The sequence below is a fragment of the Apostichopus japonicus genome, chromosome 3 (assembly GCF_037975245.1).
Source record: "Apostichopus japonicus isolate 1M-3 chromosome 3, ASM3797524v1, whole genome shotgun sequence".
Taxonomy (NCBI): Eukaryota; Metazoa; Echinodermata; class Holothuroidea; order Aspidochirotida; family Stichopodidae; genus Apostichopus; species Apostichopus japonicus.
In genome coordinates, this window is record NC_092563.1 from 14,536,078 (window position 1) to 14,555,601 (window position 19,524).

The 19,524-nt window shown below is 38.4% G+C and overlaps 1 protein-coding gene across 3 annotated transcripts; it reads left to right on the forward strand.

The window, feature by feature from the left end:
- The first annotated feature begins 3,626 nt into the window (after positions 1-3,626).
- On the forward strand, positions 3,627-19,513 carry LOC139964272 (uncharacterized). 3 transcript variants are annotated; one of them, XM_071965745.1, is made up of 12 exons: positions 3,627-3,838; positions 5,988-6,273; positions 6,715-6,884; positions 7,660-7,945; positions 8,741-8,883; positions 9,250-9,282; positions 10,468-10,728; positions 11,741-11,995; positions 12,229-12,480; positions 15,043-15,294; positions 15,963-16,072; positions 19,276-19,513. In XM_071965745.1, exons 1-12 carry the CDS (start codon positions 3,787-3,789, stop codon positions 19,381-19,383), a joined length of 2,208 nt encoding a protein of 735 aa, XP_071821846.1. In that variant the 5' UTR covers positions 3,627-3,786; the 3' UTR covers positions 19,384-19,513. The 3 variants fall into 3 exon arrangements, with proteins under 3 accessions (XP_071821846.1, XP_071821856.1, XP_071821863.1); XM_071965755.1 differs by lacking the exons at positions 15,043-15,294; positions 15,963-16,072; positions 19,276-19,513 and adding an exon at positions 15,324-15,343 and having other exon boundaries at positions 3,628-3,838; XM_071965762.1 differs by lacking the exons at positions 11,741-11,995; positions 12,229-12,480 and having other exon boundaries at positions 3,631-3,838.
- The last annotated feature ends 11 nt before the right edge of the window (positions 19,514-19,524 follow it).

Genomic DNA, 19,524 nt, shown 5'->3' on the forward strand with positions numbered 1-19,524 from the left:
GAATTAACGCTTGTATTGATTTGACATCATGTAGGCACGACCCCCTGTTTTACCATTGGAACGATGAAGCCGACTGTCATGTTTTGGGGAGGGGTAGGGGAACTATCTAGTGGTCCTCCCAAAGTAAACATTACACTTTTAGAGCTCAAATGGCTCTTTCCGAGGCATATTTAGAATAGACTTAGGTCTATAATCAGTGGTGCTAATAAATCCTTTTATGTGCGAATGAAAAAAGGTGGTGGGGGGGGGTGGACAACCCGCAACCGACAGAGGTATCATACCGGTGGGGTGTACCTTCTCCTATGAAGAAAGTTTGTTCATATTAAGGGGCCTAGACCTAAAGAAATATACCTATAGAAATACATCAACGGCTTCATGTAACCCAGTTTGTCAGTTTTTTAATTTTTTTTATAAAAATACAACCAAAAAGGGCGCGCCTCGTGCACCCTCATACTTGAGTTCTCCTCTGCCTCACCGAACATAAAACCATTTAGCCCGTTCAGTATAATTTACCATGGGAGTTATTCATTTTTGTGTGTGTGTGTGAGGAGGATGGGCTACTCTCCCTGGTTACGCCACTGCAGTTATGTGAATTTTATAAAAGATCATATTTTACGATCACAACATTATCGTTCTGACATTGGATTGTTAAAGTGGACGAAGTTGCATGGGGACCCTCCATGCTAATTGTTGTTCTTACTTTACCAAGTTTAAGCCGTCAGTATGAGAAAAGAGGGCAATATTTTCAAGTTATGGTCTCTTACTGACAAACTTATGCAACGGACAAGTTTTAGAGAGGCAGTGAGGTCTTGTAAGCAACACCTGATTTATAGTTGGATCAAAGTTTATAGACGCCGACGAAGTGTTATCATCAACAGTAGCGGCGTAGTCGGGGTGGGGAGAGATGGGTGGGAGAGGCACCCCAGTTGTTTTGTGAAGTGCCCGAAAAGTTCGGGATTGTCCCCTTTCGGTTATTTTAAGTATCCTTTCTCAGTTTTGGTAATTAAAAAGTTTGAAATTTAAGAAGTTTTAATGAAAAAAAAGTATCTCACTATTAAACACAATTTGTCAAAAGATGTTATTAAAGGTGCCCTTGGTTGGAAATCATTTAAACACGTAGTGGTCCTCCCCACTCCCATCCCGACTGAACCCTCATCTGCTGCCCCTCCATTAGCAACAAGTAAACAAATAAATAAATGAATACAAACAAACAAATTGTGTAAATAGCAATATCAAAAAATTTCTATTTAGTAGTGGTACATCATTCAATAAAATTAGGATATTAAAACCCTGTGATTTAACAACCAGTGAAAATAATTTAGAAAAGACGGTTTAAAAGCATCACAAATGTACACCTAATCAAGATTTTCTTGAACCTAAACTTACTTAAACTTTAATAAAGCCGACTAAAATCATTATGTAGAACGTACCTGACATAACTGTTTTGTATCCTAAGAAGCAGTAGCGTTACAAGAAGCAATCTGGCCTCCTTGCACCAAACAGAACCCCCCCCCCCATCCCCATTTTGGAGAGTATTAGTAGGACGGATCTTTAAGAATTGTAACAAACAAAATTTAAGTCATCGAAAAATTAACAAAATCATCCGATATTAAATATGCCTGTGCCGGTTGTTGGTCAGGTGTTTTGGTATTTGAATCCAGCCTCCCTCCCCTCTCCCACAAACATCCCCCCATAAACAAATCAATGGTTTCAAAGGACGGCCCTTACAGATCACTGAACATTAAGTTGAGTCAAACGATATAACAAGTGGACTGTTAGGGTCAACTATCTTCTCAGAAACATCTACTGCATTACTCGTATTTCGTTACCCGCTTAAGCCTCAGCCCATCAATCTCCCTCTCTTAGCCCCCCCCCCCCCTCACCTTTTCCGCCTCAAGAAGAGAGAAACACGACATTGAACCAAGATATAATCGGCGTAAATTTACCCCTTGATTACTGTGTGGAATTGAAAATATATTATATAACTTAGCATTAATTATTGTATATATAGGACCAATTTGAAACCACTGATCGTGTTTCCCGAGATCATGGCCTCCAAGGCATGAGTGATCAAATTCCATTCGATTTGAAAACATATATCGATATCAAATGATCTAGTTTACACTACGGAAGCATATACACGTTATATTTGGAGTTAACATTTACAGTAACTTATTACGTATGGCTCAACCATGTATAGCGTGTTCAAATTTCCAGCAGGCTTCCGAGACCAAAACCGTCGATAGCTACGTCGGGGACCAGCGGAAAAAAAGATATCACTGGGTCCCGTGTTACACTCTTTCTAATTCTAATTCCTTAAGTATATTATACAATTAAGAGTACGCCATTCTTTATCCGATACTGTCCCGGGCCTCCTCTTTTCCAGGGTCCCGGTGCTATAACGCCTTACGCAGTGAATTTAAAAGGAATAGATACATTTATATGTTTATATATATGTTGTCACACTTATTCAGGCGAGGATCCAGGGGTTGTGTGGTGTTCATCTTGCGTGTGGACCTAATTATAGCCTCCAAAGTTAAAGTTGGCTAAATGTGCCTAAAAACGCTCTTTCACGTCTATTCCTTTGTAGTTTTCCCAAACCACCCCCTCCCTCTATATGAAAGTGGGCTTCAACGACTGCAGGATCTCACCACCTCCTTTTTTCCCTCAAATTCTGGATCCGTCCCTGATATTAGTATCATCTATATAACCCCTCCCCTCCGCCTCTCTGGTCTACCGGGCCAAACTGCCAACGTTGTGTACCACCAACACTCATAATTTAATTTCAATTTAGAAGTTATTTTTATACCTATCAGTGACCTGTATCTCATGTTAATCTGTCCTTGATATTAGTATAAACTATATAACCCCCCCCCCCCACCCCCGCCCTCCCCTCTCTGGTCAACCAGGCCAAACTGCCAACGTCGTGTACAACCAACATTCATAATTCAATTTCAATTTGGAAGTTATCGTTATACCTATCAATGACCAGTAACTCCTGTAAATCTGTCCCTGATATAAGTATAAACTATACCACTCCCCCCCCCCCCCACCCCCGCCCGACCCTCCTCCTCTCTGGTCTACCAGGCCAACCTGCCAACGTCGTGTGTAAAACTAACTCTCATAGTTCAATTATTAATGGGAAACTATCGTTATACCTACCAGTGACCTGTAACTATGAGAATCCCAAATAAATAATAACTTCGTTCTTGGATAGCCTTCTTCGACAGACACATAATTACGATCACCCACATACACACACAAACACACTTTCAGAAAGTAAGATGATATTTACTAATAACAAAAGGAATACAAGAAGGGATGTATAGTGCCAAAAAAAAAATCCCGTTATGGCAATAATTGGGACATTGGAAGATCTAAGGTAGATTAAATAACCAATTACAAATTTTGAAAGATCAAAATATATTTCCATTATTTTCAACAAAGGTATTGAGCTTTAATGACCAAAATTAGGATTAACGTGAACCAGACGGGCACATCCTGTGCCAATATGAAGTCAAAACAATACTTACGTACCACAGTTCCGATTGGGTTGGAGTTGGCGAACTGTATTCCCATGCCAACCTATTAACAAAGCATATTTTAACCATTGTATGAAATCGACTGGTGATTTAAAGAGAGCAAGTTGACATATCGGGGTAACAAACCGACAGCTGAACAAAACCACGGGGTGATTATTTAGCTGGGAATGCTGACAAACTTGAGTTATTCCGAGATACACCAGGTTTTGATTACCAAGGAGGAAAAGGATTAGCTAACCGAAAGATGAAGACGCTACTGCTACTTTTCGGAATTTTCTTTCTGTCTGTTCTCTTAGGTAAATATAATTATCTTCTTTTTTACCTTTTCTCACCTGCTTGTTTTCCTTTCGCCCTTGAAGGAGATCCTGCTAGGATCGAAACGTCAGGCCCTCTTACTTTTATACAATATCGATACATGCTTTTGTCTTTCATCAGTATAGAGGCCGTTTGTTAACAGTTTTCCCAATTCTGTTTTGTCTTAATAATTTAATTGATTATGGAAGAACACAATTGATTTTTTAATAATTATACTTATTTTGTTCTGCTCTGCATGAACGAGATGAGTTGTGGAGGAAGAGGCATGCCTATTGATTCTAGCGGATTTTTAAAGCCCACCAAGTGTCCTAAAAAAACACAAGATATTTGCAGTTTTTGTACTAACAGCTGCACCAGAGAAAGAGAAACGTTGAAAACGGAACGGAATATGATAATTTTGTCTTACGTTAGAATATGGTGTAAGATGGGGTGGGTGGGGGGGGGGGTGGCTTTGCAAGTAATTCGGCGCTTTTGGAAGTTAGGGTGCAACCAGTTAGGCTTACTCATGCCTGGTGCACAGCAGGTTTAATGTGAGTCACGGCGGTTGATTCTGTCGTTCTGAGTTCATTTATTTCATGTGTGTTTCCACCTCCATTTTCGAAGGTGCAAAATATCAGGTCTCCCCTCATAGGCAGTCAGGATCCCCGCAATACTCCATTGAAATATCAGCCAATCATAGTACCATGAAACATGCTTTGTAGTAATAATGTGGCATTATGGGGCGAATATGGTGACCACATCAAGCAAAGATTGTGGCAATATTGGGCACTGATTGTATAGCATCATTAGACAGGTATCGTGGTACTTTTCAAACCGGTATACAATTGTCCATTATAAGGCCACCACATTGTAAGGTGACCCCATTAGGCAGATATTGTGACATTAAACAGTAGGCATTGTGGTTGTTAGTTATTCGTCAGAAATATGTGGCATTCCATGCATTATGGTATTATCGGGTATGGTAGCAATATTGGGCAGGCATTGTATTCTATTTTCGAACAACCAATATGACATTGAGGCAAATATGGTAACAGCATATTGCAGTGTTAACCAGAAGGCATTGTGTTGAAGACATTCGTGAGACATTGCGACGTTGCCAGGCATGGTGACATCATCAGACATGCAGATACGATGACCTTACCGGGAATGGTAGCATTATTAGGCAAGCATTGTGGCAGCTTCAAGCAGGTAATATATCACTATGAGGCGGACATTGTAGTGCCAATCAAGCAGGCATTGTGGCATTTTTCAAAAAGGCAATATATCATTATGTTCCCTTTCGATGGGAATGGTGATGCACAACCGACGATGATCACACAGTCACAGTCCCGATGCAAGTGGACTGGGGTTGAGAGCGGATCAGTCGTTAGGTAGTTTGGTTTTCGTGCCCAGGTTCTTTCCTGGGCGACTTTTTCTTAAAAAGTAAAGGTTAGAAACTGTTCGCACTGTCAATACGAGTGCGTTGAAGCATGACATGAGAGAACAGTATACAGTGGTATTAACAAGGAATTTGTGACAACTGACTGGTTAGAGAGTACGATACATATGATTAAAAAGACTGGTTTTGCGTCTAATTTCATATTTTACTATTTATTAGCATACTTCTCTAGCTCTTATATACAAAGAGAAATGTCGTCCACTAGTGTCGTAGAAAAGATCTGTAAAAACACCTGCTTCACATAAATAGCTTATATGTGTCATGCAAGGACGAATAGTTCAAATAGGTCGCATTCAATACTCCAAGCAGATTTCCGGCTTCTCGCGGCGAATGTTTTACATTTACCTTTATTCCGAGCAAGTATATAGTTCAACAATGTCAATAACGTCCGAGCGTTGGGTGTTAAAATGTAAATTGTACCAGATGTAATATCCATGCAAGAAAACATAGCGCTGCATAGCGAACTCTTCAATACACTTTAGTAAATTTATATTGTTTAATACTTGTGTTAAGGACCAACGTATACAATTCGAAGTTGCAAAGTGTAAATTCCCATCCCCGGCCCCCACCTCTATCCCACACAAGCACCATTTTCCCACCTCATACCTGCTAACGTGCACGTGATGACTCACTTGTGAGACCTCTCATTTTGGACATTTTCGCTTCTTCTTTTTTTTTTAATCCTGGAACAGGATCTGCCGAGGGTAAAATGGTCGCTTTCGTGAATTTTGTTGTACGTCATTCTTTCGTCACGCAAAGTAACGGCATCACCGATATGACTGTGGCAGCTGCCTTTAAACCTCACGAAATATCCGAGACAATTTCGGGAACAAACCTGTGGCGTCTTGGGTTCTTTGGTGCACGGAATATGGAAGGTACAGGTCCCCGGGCTAACGAGATTCACCAACTGTTATCCCCCGCGCAAAGATCACAGACGGCTTTTCCTGGTCAAAACCTAACATTTGATGCTTCGTCCAGGTAAATAAATCTTTTCCAAGCCGGCCAGCATTGTGAACCTAAGAGCAATTTACTCATGAAATATATAGCAATCTTTTGCATCAGGTTGCAATTTTTTCTCATATTTAATTTTCTCTCGTCAAGTGAAAACTTGGTCTGAAATAAGTCATATCAATTCAAAATGGCTTTCAAATGTTCTTTACATTCTGTTCTAACAATAAATGCGGACAAGAAGAAGAGGAGATTTTCAGACAAGGGAAGCAGGGATACTCATCCACCTTCAAGCATAAACTACACTTTTGAGGTATGGGTAAATGACTTCAACTTTATGTTACCGCCCAAGGATCTTATATTCCAACACTGTAATGTACCATGGGAATTTTAAAACTATAACTTTTAATCAAAACATCGGCTGAACCGAAACATATCAATTTATCTCGCTTTTTTTTTACTAACTTCCAGGGTCAACCTCAATAATATCGGGCCTGACCAATCTTTCCCTTTCTACTGCGTCGAATTTGCGAAGAACCCGTTAGCAGATCCAGATTTCACCTTCCAGGTCGCTAATGATGAAGTACCCGCCATTCTTTGTCAGAATAGCCAAAGCCTCCCTAGGTCCGCACCAGAACAAGGTACGTGTATATATGCTGTTTTGAAAGAATTTTTAACCTTTCATTGCAATATATAGTTATTTCCCCTGGAAAATGCCTGTCATAACACATCGAATAATTCCGATTAATCGGGACAAAATGGGTGCAAGGAATTGGGTGCTGATTCTTATCAACTCCGAAAATAGCTGTAAAGATCGTTATAGGATTACGTAAGGTCTATATATAGGGTTAACGCTACTCAGGAAATGATCCGGTCGGGTTATATAAAGAACAATATATACGATCTAATATATAAGATCAGGTTTTAGGGTTTGACTTTATAGTGTATCTCCAATTACACGGCAGTTATATTTCGCCATTCAAACATTCAAAACAACATTTGGAAAATTTGCTTTACTATATGTATATGTATATATATATGTATATGTATAAACATATATATGTATATATATATATATATATATATATATATATATATAAATATATATATATATATATAAATATATATATATAATTATATGTATGTTTGTATGTAGATATCCTCCAGTGACTTTTTATTCTGCTTCTAATATATTGAAATATTGGGCTGAACAAATTTTGAAATTCATCAGAATACTTGAGAGACAATATTCTTTCGGTATTCATTGTGATGTATGGGTGCATGCATGGGTTGACGTTTAATATCCAAATAATCTTTTGAAGCCATGTCGCCAGTATTAATCGACAGACAATCAATCAGTCGACAATTCGATAAAATGTATCCCTCTGAAAAGTGATCAACTATTTTCATCAACAGAGACAAGACCAAGTGCATTATTTACCAGTTTAACTGCCAGATTCCAGATAACCAAGAGTCCCGATGATACCATACCGTCTCGTGCAACCATCACGGTAACCTTGGAACCGCATCCAAGAACCGACGTCATAACCGGTACGAACCTCTGGCAGTTAGGATTCTTTGGAAGTCGTAACAGTGATGGCTCGGGTGAGAGAAAGAATGAAAGTCCGCAGTTATTACTGCCTGTACAGGCAAGTCAACCTCTACATCCCAACGAACCGTTCGTGCTCTCCGTAGAACGATTGTGAGTAAATCATTTCTGAAATATTCATACGCGATATGATTCGTATAGCTGTATCGGCTAGTTGTATAATATATATATGTTAAATTACTAGCTAAAGCGTAGAACGTTAGTAGCTATAAACTTGCCGTTCAATGATGATAACAACTTCCGTCGATATTTATATGCAAATGAGGCTAGCTTCTAGCTAGATGCATTATCTGGTCCGATTGTATACAGGTCTATAAATTACATGTGTCGATATTGACTATTAAATAACGTCGGATCAGATGTTGAACATTCAGTTTGCCAAACAAAATACAGTTACTAATTGATGTATGATATAGAGATCTTTGCTGTACAATGAAAAGGTGTGCGTGCAGTCGATTAGCAGCCGCGTATACTTATTATATGATGGTGGTTAACTTAAAGGTTGTGTGCAGGGTAACCACCGTGGTGTCTTACTTCATTAGGGCAAACTTTTTACAGGATGTGTAACATGTAATAAACCCTTACTCCCTTACCCTCTCACATGCCCTTACCGCCCCTCTCAATCTTTCCTTTTTGCAACTTGCCCTACCCACCTCTCTCTTCTTTGCCTACTTTTCACTTATAGAAGATTTGCTTAACAGACATATGACTCTCTTCTCTCTCACCTTCTCCTACCTCCCCCTTTTTATTCCCTACCCTCCCTGTTGTTCCTTCCTACTTACCCTCCATTTCATATCTACACCTCTTTGCCCCCCCCCCCCGCCCGTCTCCATGCCTTCACCATTGGTTGTATTGGAATACTCTGTCCATTCTCATTTTCTTAACCAGGATCAATATGGCGGGCATTGCGGGTACAGACGAATCATTCTCGTATCTGTGTGTCGAGTTTGGCAAACAACCTACAGCATCTCCGGAATTCCTCTTCCTTGGTTCAGATGAGGACCAAACGATTGTTCTGTGTGAAAAAGCAAGTGAGTGTCAATCCCTGTTAATATTAACCAAAAGTTCTTCTAATTCGCAATAACTTTCAAAACTGTTATTGTTCACGTCTAATTCTGAAATTTGCTTCGACAACTTTACTTTAGAGAAAGAACAAAAATTGCTTAGAGGCTTTCAAGTTGGACACGGTTGTCCTCTCTGGTACATTTTAAACTAGAGCATCATTCCAATGAGAAACAGGAAATGAAAAATCTCAACCCCCCTTCAGCCCCCCCCCCCCACCCCATCATCCTCCAATGCTACGTCCATGCAGCTGGTACTCAAAGTTAAATGAGTTTATTAAACAATGCAGCAAGTTCTAACCACTTGATACATATTGTTTTCTTATTGTTGTTAAGGAGACACAGAGCAGGTGCCAGACGCATTTCCAGGTAAGGAGTATATTTATATGATATTAAAACACAATTCCTATACCTCAAGTATCATCACTAACCCCCCCCCCCCCCTCCCCCTTTCCAACACACACCCGCCCCCTTTTATATAAGATACTATTTGTATATATACATATAACGTAGCTTCTGTGACAGCCAGATCCAATCTGCTAGGTTCCTTCTTCCTGGTATGAGAAACTGTAGTCACCTATATTTGCACAGATGGATCTGGAAATTCTTACACTTGTTCATTTCCTGTCCAGGTCAATACAAGTGAGTGATATAGTCGTAATTTTGCTTTATTGTTCTTAGTGACAAGTGAAGTTTGTCATCAGATATGACAATGGTAACAAACTAAAATATGAGAGCTTTTTCAACCATGAAGAGAAATTTAAAGGAATTTCTTAATTTTGCATCATTCATGCTTCATGAAAATTTTGAGTACATATCAAAAAATGTACCTCCTTTTCTTTTAGTTTTGTGCTTCCTATGTCTTTAATAATAAATTGACTTTTACCCCCCCCCCCCCTCCCCTTGGCTTTTAGAACAATTTGGCATATGCATATCAAATGTATCTATGGCAGCTTTCAAAACATTTGTGAAATCCGAACATTATCAGTTTCTTATTCCTCATGTGACTAATACAAAAAAAAGTGACTTTTCAAAGTATGGTGGTTATATTCACTGTTAAGTGTTACCAAGGTGATAGGTGACAGAAGCATTTGAATTCTTTCTGTTCATAGATCTTTTTGCATTTGTATCATAATATCTCCTAGCATCAGATGTATTTTTTAACAAAAACTACTTTGCTGGTTTATTGCATGGATGATAAAACAGACAATTCAAGAATTGAAATTGCATTTGAAAATAATGATCAGTTTTGAATGTATTCCTATGACACTGTCATAGCAGAGGTAACTGGATATCGTCTTCTCTTTGCAGATGAAAAACATGGATAGGGGCCTCATTGACATTGTATACTGCGACTAACTATACTGCCTCATTGCAAATTTATTGGCAGAAAGAAACATTTCACAGAGTTTCCAACAAATAAGACTGAATTTGAGATTGAAATATGGTTATGAAAGTCAACTGCCTAATTTATTCTTGTGCTCTAATGTGTTCAGTTCTCTGAAATGATAGAGGTTTAGAGATGGAGGTAGTATTCTTTCTTTTCTCCAGCAGTTGATACTATTCGGCCTCAAATCCTGGAATGCCCGGACATCGATGCTCCAAGTGTCATTGCTATTGTAGAGCTTGGCATAACTTCAGCGATAGTTCCATTTAATGAACCAACAGCCACGGATGCCTCCAACTCCATTACTGTTGATTCAAGCTGTAATTCTGGAGACAGATACCCTGTAGGAACAACTACATGTACTTTTACTTTCACTGATTCATCGGGTAACAGGGATCAATGCGTCTTCACCATCACAGTGCTAACAGGTGCAAGTTGCAAGAAGTGTATTTTATTAAATCAAATTTTTAATTGAAATAATATTTCCTCCACAGGTAGACGTATCATAAATGATAAGATATATGATTCTTTGAAAACCTGTTGCAGTCTGATTATTTTTCTTATTATTTTGTCATTTTTGACAATTATAATGATAGCAGTAGTAGTCAATTGTCTTGACAAGTACCATATGTGCACCCTTAGTGGGCCGAAATGTCAAGGCACTCAAAATCAAAATGTTACAGTAACCAGTTTGATCTATGACTCATAGCTGCCTCACATAGAAAATGGTGGAGTCGACATACGCACATTGCATTGTTATACTGTTATATATCTGCTACACTGACATGATTTGGAGTGGTTTACTTGAAGCAAATCTAACAGAACAACAGTTAGAATCATTGAAACATTTCTGAAAACCTTGTCACTGTTACAGGGGAGTAAACCATACTTTAAAACAGGTTACCTTTATAACTTAATTGATTGTGAAAATATAGGGAATTCTACTTGAATAGACAAGGACGAATCTGTATCTCTACCCCTGAATGTGGGCGGAGTTAGATCATGGGAATGATAACACTTTAAAACGTCATTTTCCGTTTTCAAACTAAGAAAACAAAGAAAGTTTAGTAGTGAAACGGGGGTTTGTCGGGTACTTTTACACTAAGTACCATCTGACCTCCTGCTCAGTATCATATCCCGTGCTTGAGATCAAGGTTGTAGTGTAAATGCAGATCAAATCCGATCAGATCATATGTAAGTAATCATTATCAAGACAACATCTTTTCAAATTCTGTGTAAATATTCTGTAACATTGTTACACCAATGTGTTTCAATCCTTAAAGTTACAAAGAAGAGAAGAATACACTACACCTTAATATTTGTAATGAGTAAAGAAACTGAGAGTCTTGAACATGGGCTTATTTCTTGCATGTCTGTATAACATACTAACTACATAAACCTAAAATGTTGCAATATTCATAATTTATTGTTGTATTTCAGAGGACACAACCCCACCAGAGGTTTTCCAGTGTCCAGATGAAGTCACGGCAATAGTCGAATTGGGTATAACATCAATTGTAATGCTTTATGATGAACCGTTCGCTACCGATAACTCCAATGCAACAAATTTACTACAGAATCAGACCTGTCAACCGGGCGGCTCGTACCCTGTCGGTGAAACTAGTTGTCTGTATCTGTTTGTGGATCCTGATGGGAACAAAAATAGCTGCATATTCCTTATAAAAGTAACAACAAGTATGTTTATGTCTTTTATTTGTCATTACTAGACCTCTGTCAGTATTAGAAGTGTATAGAGTATGTGGCTCACCTTCATCTCAAGGATAACTTGTACAGCTATATACAATAAATGTGTTAATTCGTACTAAGTGAGTACTTCTAACGAAAATTTGATGAAATGCCAAGTGAAATTTTTGTTACCTGAAAATGTCATACTTTTAGCATTAAATGTTGATGTTGTCTAATTTCAGGTGATCAAACTCGTCCAACAATCAGCAACTGTCCTACTGCAGGGCCTTCAACTATCGTTGAGCTTGGACTTCTATATGGTGTTGTGCTTTGGACAGAACCCACTGCCACTGACCTTGCAGGAGCAACTTTGTTACCTCGTACTGGAAGACCTGGCGATTCTTTCCCCTTGGGGAACACTCCGATTGTGTATGTTTTCACTGATCCGAGTGGAAATGAGGCAACTTGTACATTTATTGTTACTGTTACTACAGGTATTAAATCACTTCCTCTATTCTTCACTACCTTTCTTTTAGGAGGTGTCCCTAGATTAAACTCCTGTCATTTCATTATCTACATTAAGTCATCAACTTTTATTTCATGATTTGAGAGGCTCTTCTGTAACTTATCTCTGACAACATGCAATCTTTTCGATAAGTTCCCATTTATGTTCTGCTTGTTACGGTTGACAGAATACCTCAGAGTATTTTATTTCAGACAGTAAACCGCCAGAGATTGAACAGTGTACAAATGAATTCAAGGCAGAAACAGGGTTGGGTATAACATCAACCGTAGTGCTTTATTTTGAACAATTTGCTCCCGATAACTCCAATGCACCAAATTGACTTCAGACTCAAACCAGTCAAGATTTGTTTTTTAAATTCTAAATCAAGTGATGCATTTTGAGGTATATTGAGACTATAATTTAGGTCTATATAAGTAGCTCATAATGGATGGTTGTTGTGATAAATAATCAGTCTAATCAGTCCTGTCTGGTACTCCTTGTCTATATCTTTATCATTTTCTATATAGCTATTTCTAGCTATTACTTATTTTATTTGTAGAGTGTTTATACAAATCTAACCAGTTCTGTCTGTGGTACTTCCTAGCTATATCCTTATCATTTTCTATATAGCTATTTCTAGCTATTACTTGTTTGATTTGTAGAGTGTTTATACAAATCTAATCAGTCCTGTGTCTTGTGCTCCTTAGCTATATCTTTATGATTTTCTATATAGCTATTTCTAGCTATTTCTTGTTTCATTTGTAGAGTGTTTTGACAAGTCTGATCAGTCCTGTCTCTGGTACTCATTGGCTATATCTTTATGATTCTCTATATAGCTATTTCTGTGGAGAGGTATAGTCATATACTCGTACCCATATATCATTCTTTTCTGGCAAAGGATTCAAAGATGTTTGGTTATGTATCAGGACCAATATGTCCATCTATAATTACAAAGTAGAAAAGGATAGCCAGAAAGGTGTATGCTTATGTATCAGGACCAATATATCCATATAACTTAGCAATCTGTGACCGCTGCGGTAAATAGTCATGTATCAGGACCAATATATCCATCTATAAATATATAGTAGCAAAGGATATCCACAAAGGTGCATTGTTATGTATCAGGACCAATATATCCATATAACTTAGCAATATGTGACCACTGCGGTATAAAGTCATGTATCAGGACCAATATATTCATCTATAAATGTAAAGTAACAAGGGATATCCACAAAGATGTATTGTTATGTATCAGGACCACTATATCCATATAATTTACCAATTTATGACCGCTGGGGACCAATATGTCCATCTATAAATATATATTAGAAAAGGATATCAACAAAGATGTATGGTTATGTATCAGGACTAATATATCCATATAACTTAGCAATTTATGACCGCTGGGGTATTTAGTCAAGTATCAGGACCAATATGTCCATCTAGTGTATCCATCTATAAATATATAGTAGAAAAGGATATCCAGAAATATGCTAGGTTATGTATCAGGACCAATTAATCCATCTTTTAATACATAGTAGAAAATGATAGCCACAAAGATGTATGGTTATGTATCAGGACCAATATATCCATACATAATTATGAACCAGCAAGAGATAGCCTCAACGGTTTATGGTTATGAATAAGGACCAATATATCCATAAACAGGTATTTAATGGCTAGCATAACCACTGAGGCACATTTTCATGTACCAGGACAAGTACACATATCAAATTATTTGTTAGGTAAGGTTAACTGCTAAGGCATCTACTCGTGTAATCGGAAAAGTTCACATACAAAAATAATATGTCAGGTAAGGTTAACAGCTAAGGCATCTATTTATGTAATAGGACAAGTACACGTATAAAATTATTTGTTAGGTAAGGTTAGCAGCTAAGGCATCTACTCGTGTAATCGGACAGGAACGCATGTAAAATTATATGTTAGGTAATGTTAACAGCTAAGGCATCATCTATTCATGTAATAGGAGAAGGATCCGTATAAACTTATTTGTTAGGTAAGGTTAACTGCTAAGGCATCCACTCGTGTAATTGGACAGGAACACATGTAAAATTATATGTTAGGTAATGTTAACAGCTAAGGCATCATCTATTCATGTAATAGGAGAAGGATCCGTATGAACTTATTTGTTAGGTAAGGTTAACTGCTAAGGCATCTACTCGTGTAATTGGACAGGAACACATGTAAAATTATATGTTAGGTAAGGTTAACAGCTAAGGCATCATCTATTCATGTAATAGGAGAAGGATCCGTATGAACTTATTTGTTAGGTAAGGTTAACTGCTAAGGCATCTATTCATGTAATAGGACAAAGACAAATGTAAAATTATAAGTATCCATGTGTATGTGAGTCTTGTTGTCTGTGACTTACTCATTTTGGGATTGCTTAATGGACAAATCTCAGTACTTGACAATAACTTTCCAAGACTTTAACCAAGCTACTGTGCTGCATACAGGTCTCAATGTGGCTTTCGCATGCTTTGAGTCTTAAATTCTTATAGAATAATGTATCCATGTTTCACATTTACAGAGGACACTACTCCACCAATGATTGTGAATTGTCCCAGCCTGATTGAAAGACAGGTTGAGTTGGGTGTACCAGGACTAATCATTACATGGACTGAACCATCAGCCACAGATATATCTGGTACTGCTATGTTGGTTAACAGGACACACGCACCAAATGATTTCTTTCCAGTGGGAATAACCCAAGTGATCTACAACTTCACAGACAGCAGTCAGAATGAGGCCGTTTGCAGCTTTATGATCTCAATAACAACTGGTAAATTTTCATCTCTGGTTTATTTCCAGATTAGTTTCACCTATTCCAAAGATGTGATATGAGAAATGGATGAATGTTGTGATATGCAAAAATGGATGGATGGATTGACGGACGGACGGACGGACGGACGGACGAATGGACGGACGGATAGATGAGTGGACGGATGTGTCGATGGATGGATTGGTGAATGAGTGGACGGATGGGCGGACGTATGTATGAATAAATGGGTGGATGGGTGGGTGAACGGGTGGTTGCCTGGACGGATGGTGGGATGGATGGTTGGGTGAAGGGTGGACGGATGGTTGGGTCGACGAATGGTTGAATGGATGAATGGATGGATGGATGTTTGAATGGGTGGACGGATGGTTGGATAGATGGATAGATGAATGGAGGAGGTTATTCTAATATAGTGCTATGTTCGTTCAGTTCGTTTCAGTTGGATCTACAGTTGGATGTACTATTACACCGGCTTAAGTCAAAGTGTTATATTGTGATATTGTGAATTCAATCTGGGCGCGGTTCTCAGACTGGAAAATTTCCACCAGCAAAGTGCCCTAATTTAAAAGAAAAAAGTTCCAGAAAACGGAATTTACAGGTTCATGTCTGCAAAACGTGTGAAAGTCTACATTGCATTTCTTTCTCTTCATCATTGCCCTGTTATAACTCAGATCCAATCTTGATTGAATTTACAACGAACGACTTGAAAGTGCAGGAGGATATTGATGACGTCACAATCAATTTGAATTTAAATCAAACGATCGAGAGGACCTTACAATTAGTAAGTAGTTTAAATCCTCAATCATAATTTTGTATACAACCCTTTTCCAACAGATCAAGTCGTAATTAATCAAGTATACTATATCACGATTACAACGTATACCGCATCTATCACATACGGTATATCACATAAATCACATTTACCACATACATAAAATATATCACATATTTCACGTACCTCACGTATCGCATATCACGTATCACATATTTCAAATTTATGACACATGTAACAGATATTTCATCTTTACCACATATTTCATGGTATGTCACATTATATCACATATATCACAATGCCAATACCATTTACGGTGCTATATATATATATATATATATATATATATATATATATATATATATGAAGGAGTTGTATAGTGTGCACATGTTAATGATGTGATATATACGGTATTTGTTTATCTTGAAAGGACTCGAAACCACAGCACAGACATGCGCAGTTGGTAGCCTTGACATAACTGAAGTTCATCCGTATTCAGGCCTTGTGAGAGGGCAATCGGGAAGGTTGGGGAAGACCATGGGCCCTTTGGTCAATTAGGGGGTCCGGGGCAATATTATGAAAAAGAACAATTTACTTTCATAATATAGGTCAATGCTTAAACATGAAGACTTCAAACAGTCAATTTTAATTTCGAAAATAATATTGCCCTAAATATTAAGGATAACCCAAAGGCCTTCTTTTCTTATGTCAGGTCAAAGCAGAAAGTTAAAGATGCAATTGTTTCTCTTAGGGCACCACATGCTGATAATATAGTTACTGATAGTCAGGATCTTGCAGATCTTTTGAACAGCTATTTTGTATCGGTTTTTACAAGGGAAGATATGAGTAGTATTCCAGATTTTCAGGGGGGGGGGGGGGCACTGATAGGCCTAAACTGGATACTGTCTTATTTTCGGATGAGGTTGTCTTAAAGGAGCTGCTTCGTCTAAATGTTCCTAAAGCTTCTGGACCGGATGCAATCCATCCGTATTTATTGAAGACTTTGCACACCATTTCTGCGTTCCACTCTCATTGGTTTTTAGTAAATTTATGAATGCAGGTTATGTTCCTAAGGACTGGAGATGTGCTAATATTACCCCAATTTTCAAGAAGGGTGATAAGTCTAAGCCCTGTAATTATAGGCCCGTTAGTCTCACTAGTGTTGTTTGTAATGAATGGAGACTATTGTTAACAAGTCCATGGTCTGTCACTTCAGCAGTCAGTCTTTGATCAGAGAGTCTCAGCATGGCTTTTGTCAAAAAAGGTCTTGTCTCACTAATATCCTTGAGTTTATGGAAGATGTAACAAGCTCACTCAATAGGCAGCAGTCTGTAGATGTTGTGTTCCTGGATTTCCAGAAGTCCTTTGATAAAGTTCCCAACCAGCCTCTTTTAATTAGGCTGAAGAGTATGGGTGTCAATGGGAATATACTCTCTTGGATCGAGAACTGGCTTAGTAATAGGAAACAGAGGGTGGTAATTAAAGACTGTGCTTCTTCTTGGCAGGACGTTACTAGTGGGGTTCCACAAGGGTCTGTTTTGGGTCCCTTTTTGTTTGTTGCCTATTTAAATGACATCGACGGAGATATTTTGTGTACAGCTAAGAAGTTTGCTGATGACACCAAATTGTATTCTGAGGTCTCCTCCAAAAGCGATTCTGAGAAGTTTCAAACGGATTTGGATAAGGTTTTTTCCTGGTCTCAGGGGTGGCAAATGCTTTTTAATATTGATAATTGCAAGGTAATGCACATTGGTAGTAGTAACCAAAAGTTTACATACAGTCTTAATGGTGTGGAGTTACAGGAGGTCTCTGTTGAAAGAGACCTAGGTATCTACATTGACTCGTCTCTGCAACCTTCTAAACATTGTCTTGAAGCTGCTTAAAGAGGTAATAGGGTTTAAGGTATGATCAAAAGGAACTTCAGTTTTCTGAAAGAGGACATCGTAGTTAGGCTTTATAAGCAGTTGGTTAGGCCTCATCTGGAGTATGCTGTGCGGGCTTGGAACCCATATTTTGCTAAGGATAAGGAAGTACTTGAAAAGGTCCAGAGGAGGGCTACTAGGATGATTAGTTCCTTAAAGAGTGTCCTTTATTATAGGCGGTTACAACTGTTGAATCTCACCACACTGGAGCTTAGGAGGTTACGTGGGGACTTGACTCAGGTTTTCAAGATTGTGTATGGTTTTGACAATTTATCCTTTACCGACTTTTTCATGTTTGCTAACAGTAGTTGTACCAGAGGTCATTGTCTTAAACTCCAAAAGTCACATAGTAGGATTAATATTCGGCATAACTTTTTTCTAATAGGGTTGTGAATGAGTGGAACGGTTTGCCTGAGAAAGTTGTACTTGCAAGTAGTGTCAATGGGTTTAAGAATGCTTTGGACAAGTACTTTAAGCCTTGTAATCGGGTCTGAGTGTTTGTGTCTTCAGTTTTTTCTCTCTCTCTATAGGGTCCTTGATGGGGACTTAAGTGTCCCTCCTGATCCCTTTTTTCTACTAAACTAAACTAAGGGGCCCGGTGAGATAATTGGCCAAGCCCAGTGGCCTTCAAAGCTACAGCAGGGTATTCTTTTATCACTTTTATGATATATATTACATACTATACGCATACGTCGCATGTAATGTATAATCACATATACAACATATCAAACATATATCACAAACGATTACATTCACATCTCGCTTATCACATTTTGCACATTATGTAACACATATTTTACATTTACTACGTATTTTACACATATTTCACGTAACACATATTTCACAATTACCATATATCACATAGACATCGTTATCGGTGCATAGTATCGTTGGGTACTTCCAACTGCTTGAATAACGCTTTAAAACCAGGGGCGGGTCCAGAGAGAAATCAGATTTCCGGGTCTCCCTCATTTAATATATTATTTTGACATTATATGAGCAGAAAACATAAATTTGCTATCAAACAAGGTACAAAAGGAGGGGAGGGATATAAGGCCCTATGAGTGCGGGCATACCGATATAACGGTTTTGTACCACAATTTGGGTTATACTTCAATTAGCTACTGATACTGGTTCCCGAGACCCGTCTTCCTAGAGATCCTATATCTCCGTACCCCCCCCCCCCCACCCCACACACACACACCCTCCCTCCATGCGATATGTATTCTTTAAGGCAACAAGACTTACTTCTGGTGCGTCTGTCAAACTCTTTTTTTTTTATTATCTCAGGTTTTAGGATTCGAGAAACAAACCCAGCATCTGCAACATCAGGGAAAGATTTTCGAGAGGAAACCGTGTCTACCACCGTGCCTATCGGTTCTCAAGTTGCATCGGTAACCGTGAGGGTACTCGATGATGACCAAAGAGAAAGAACAGAGACCTTTGTGGTCGAAATTGATGAGACGACCTTACCAGAAAATGTACAAGTTGACGGTCAGAACTTCATAACGATTCACATTGAGGACAGCGACTGTAAGC

Bases quoted from the DNA above. Each gene is read 5' to 3' on its own strand.
- LOC139964272 (XM_071965745.1), top strand. From the start codon at position 3,787: ATGAAGACGCTACTGCTACTTTTCGGAATTTTCTTTCTGTCTGTTCTC. The intron at 7,946-8,740 runs GTGAGTAAATCA...TTTCTTAACCAG, and splicing joins GTGCTCTCCGTAGAACGATT to GATCAATATGGCGGGCATTG. The intron at 10,729-11,740 runs GTGCAAGTTGCA...GTTGTATTTCAG, and splicing joins CACCATCACAGTGCTAACAG to AGGACACAACCCCACCAGAG.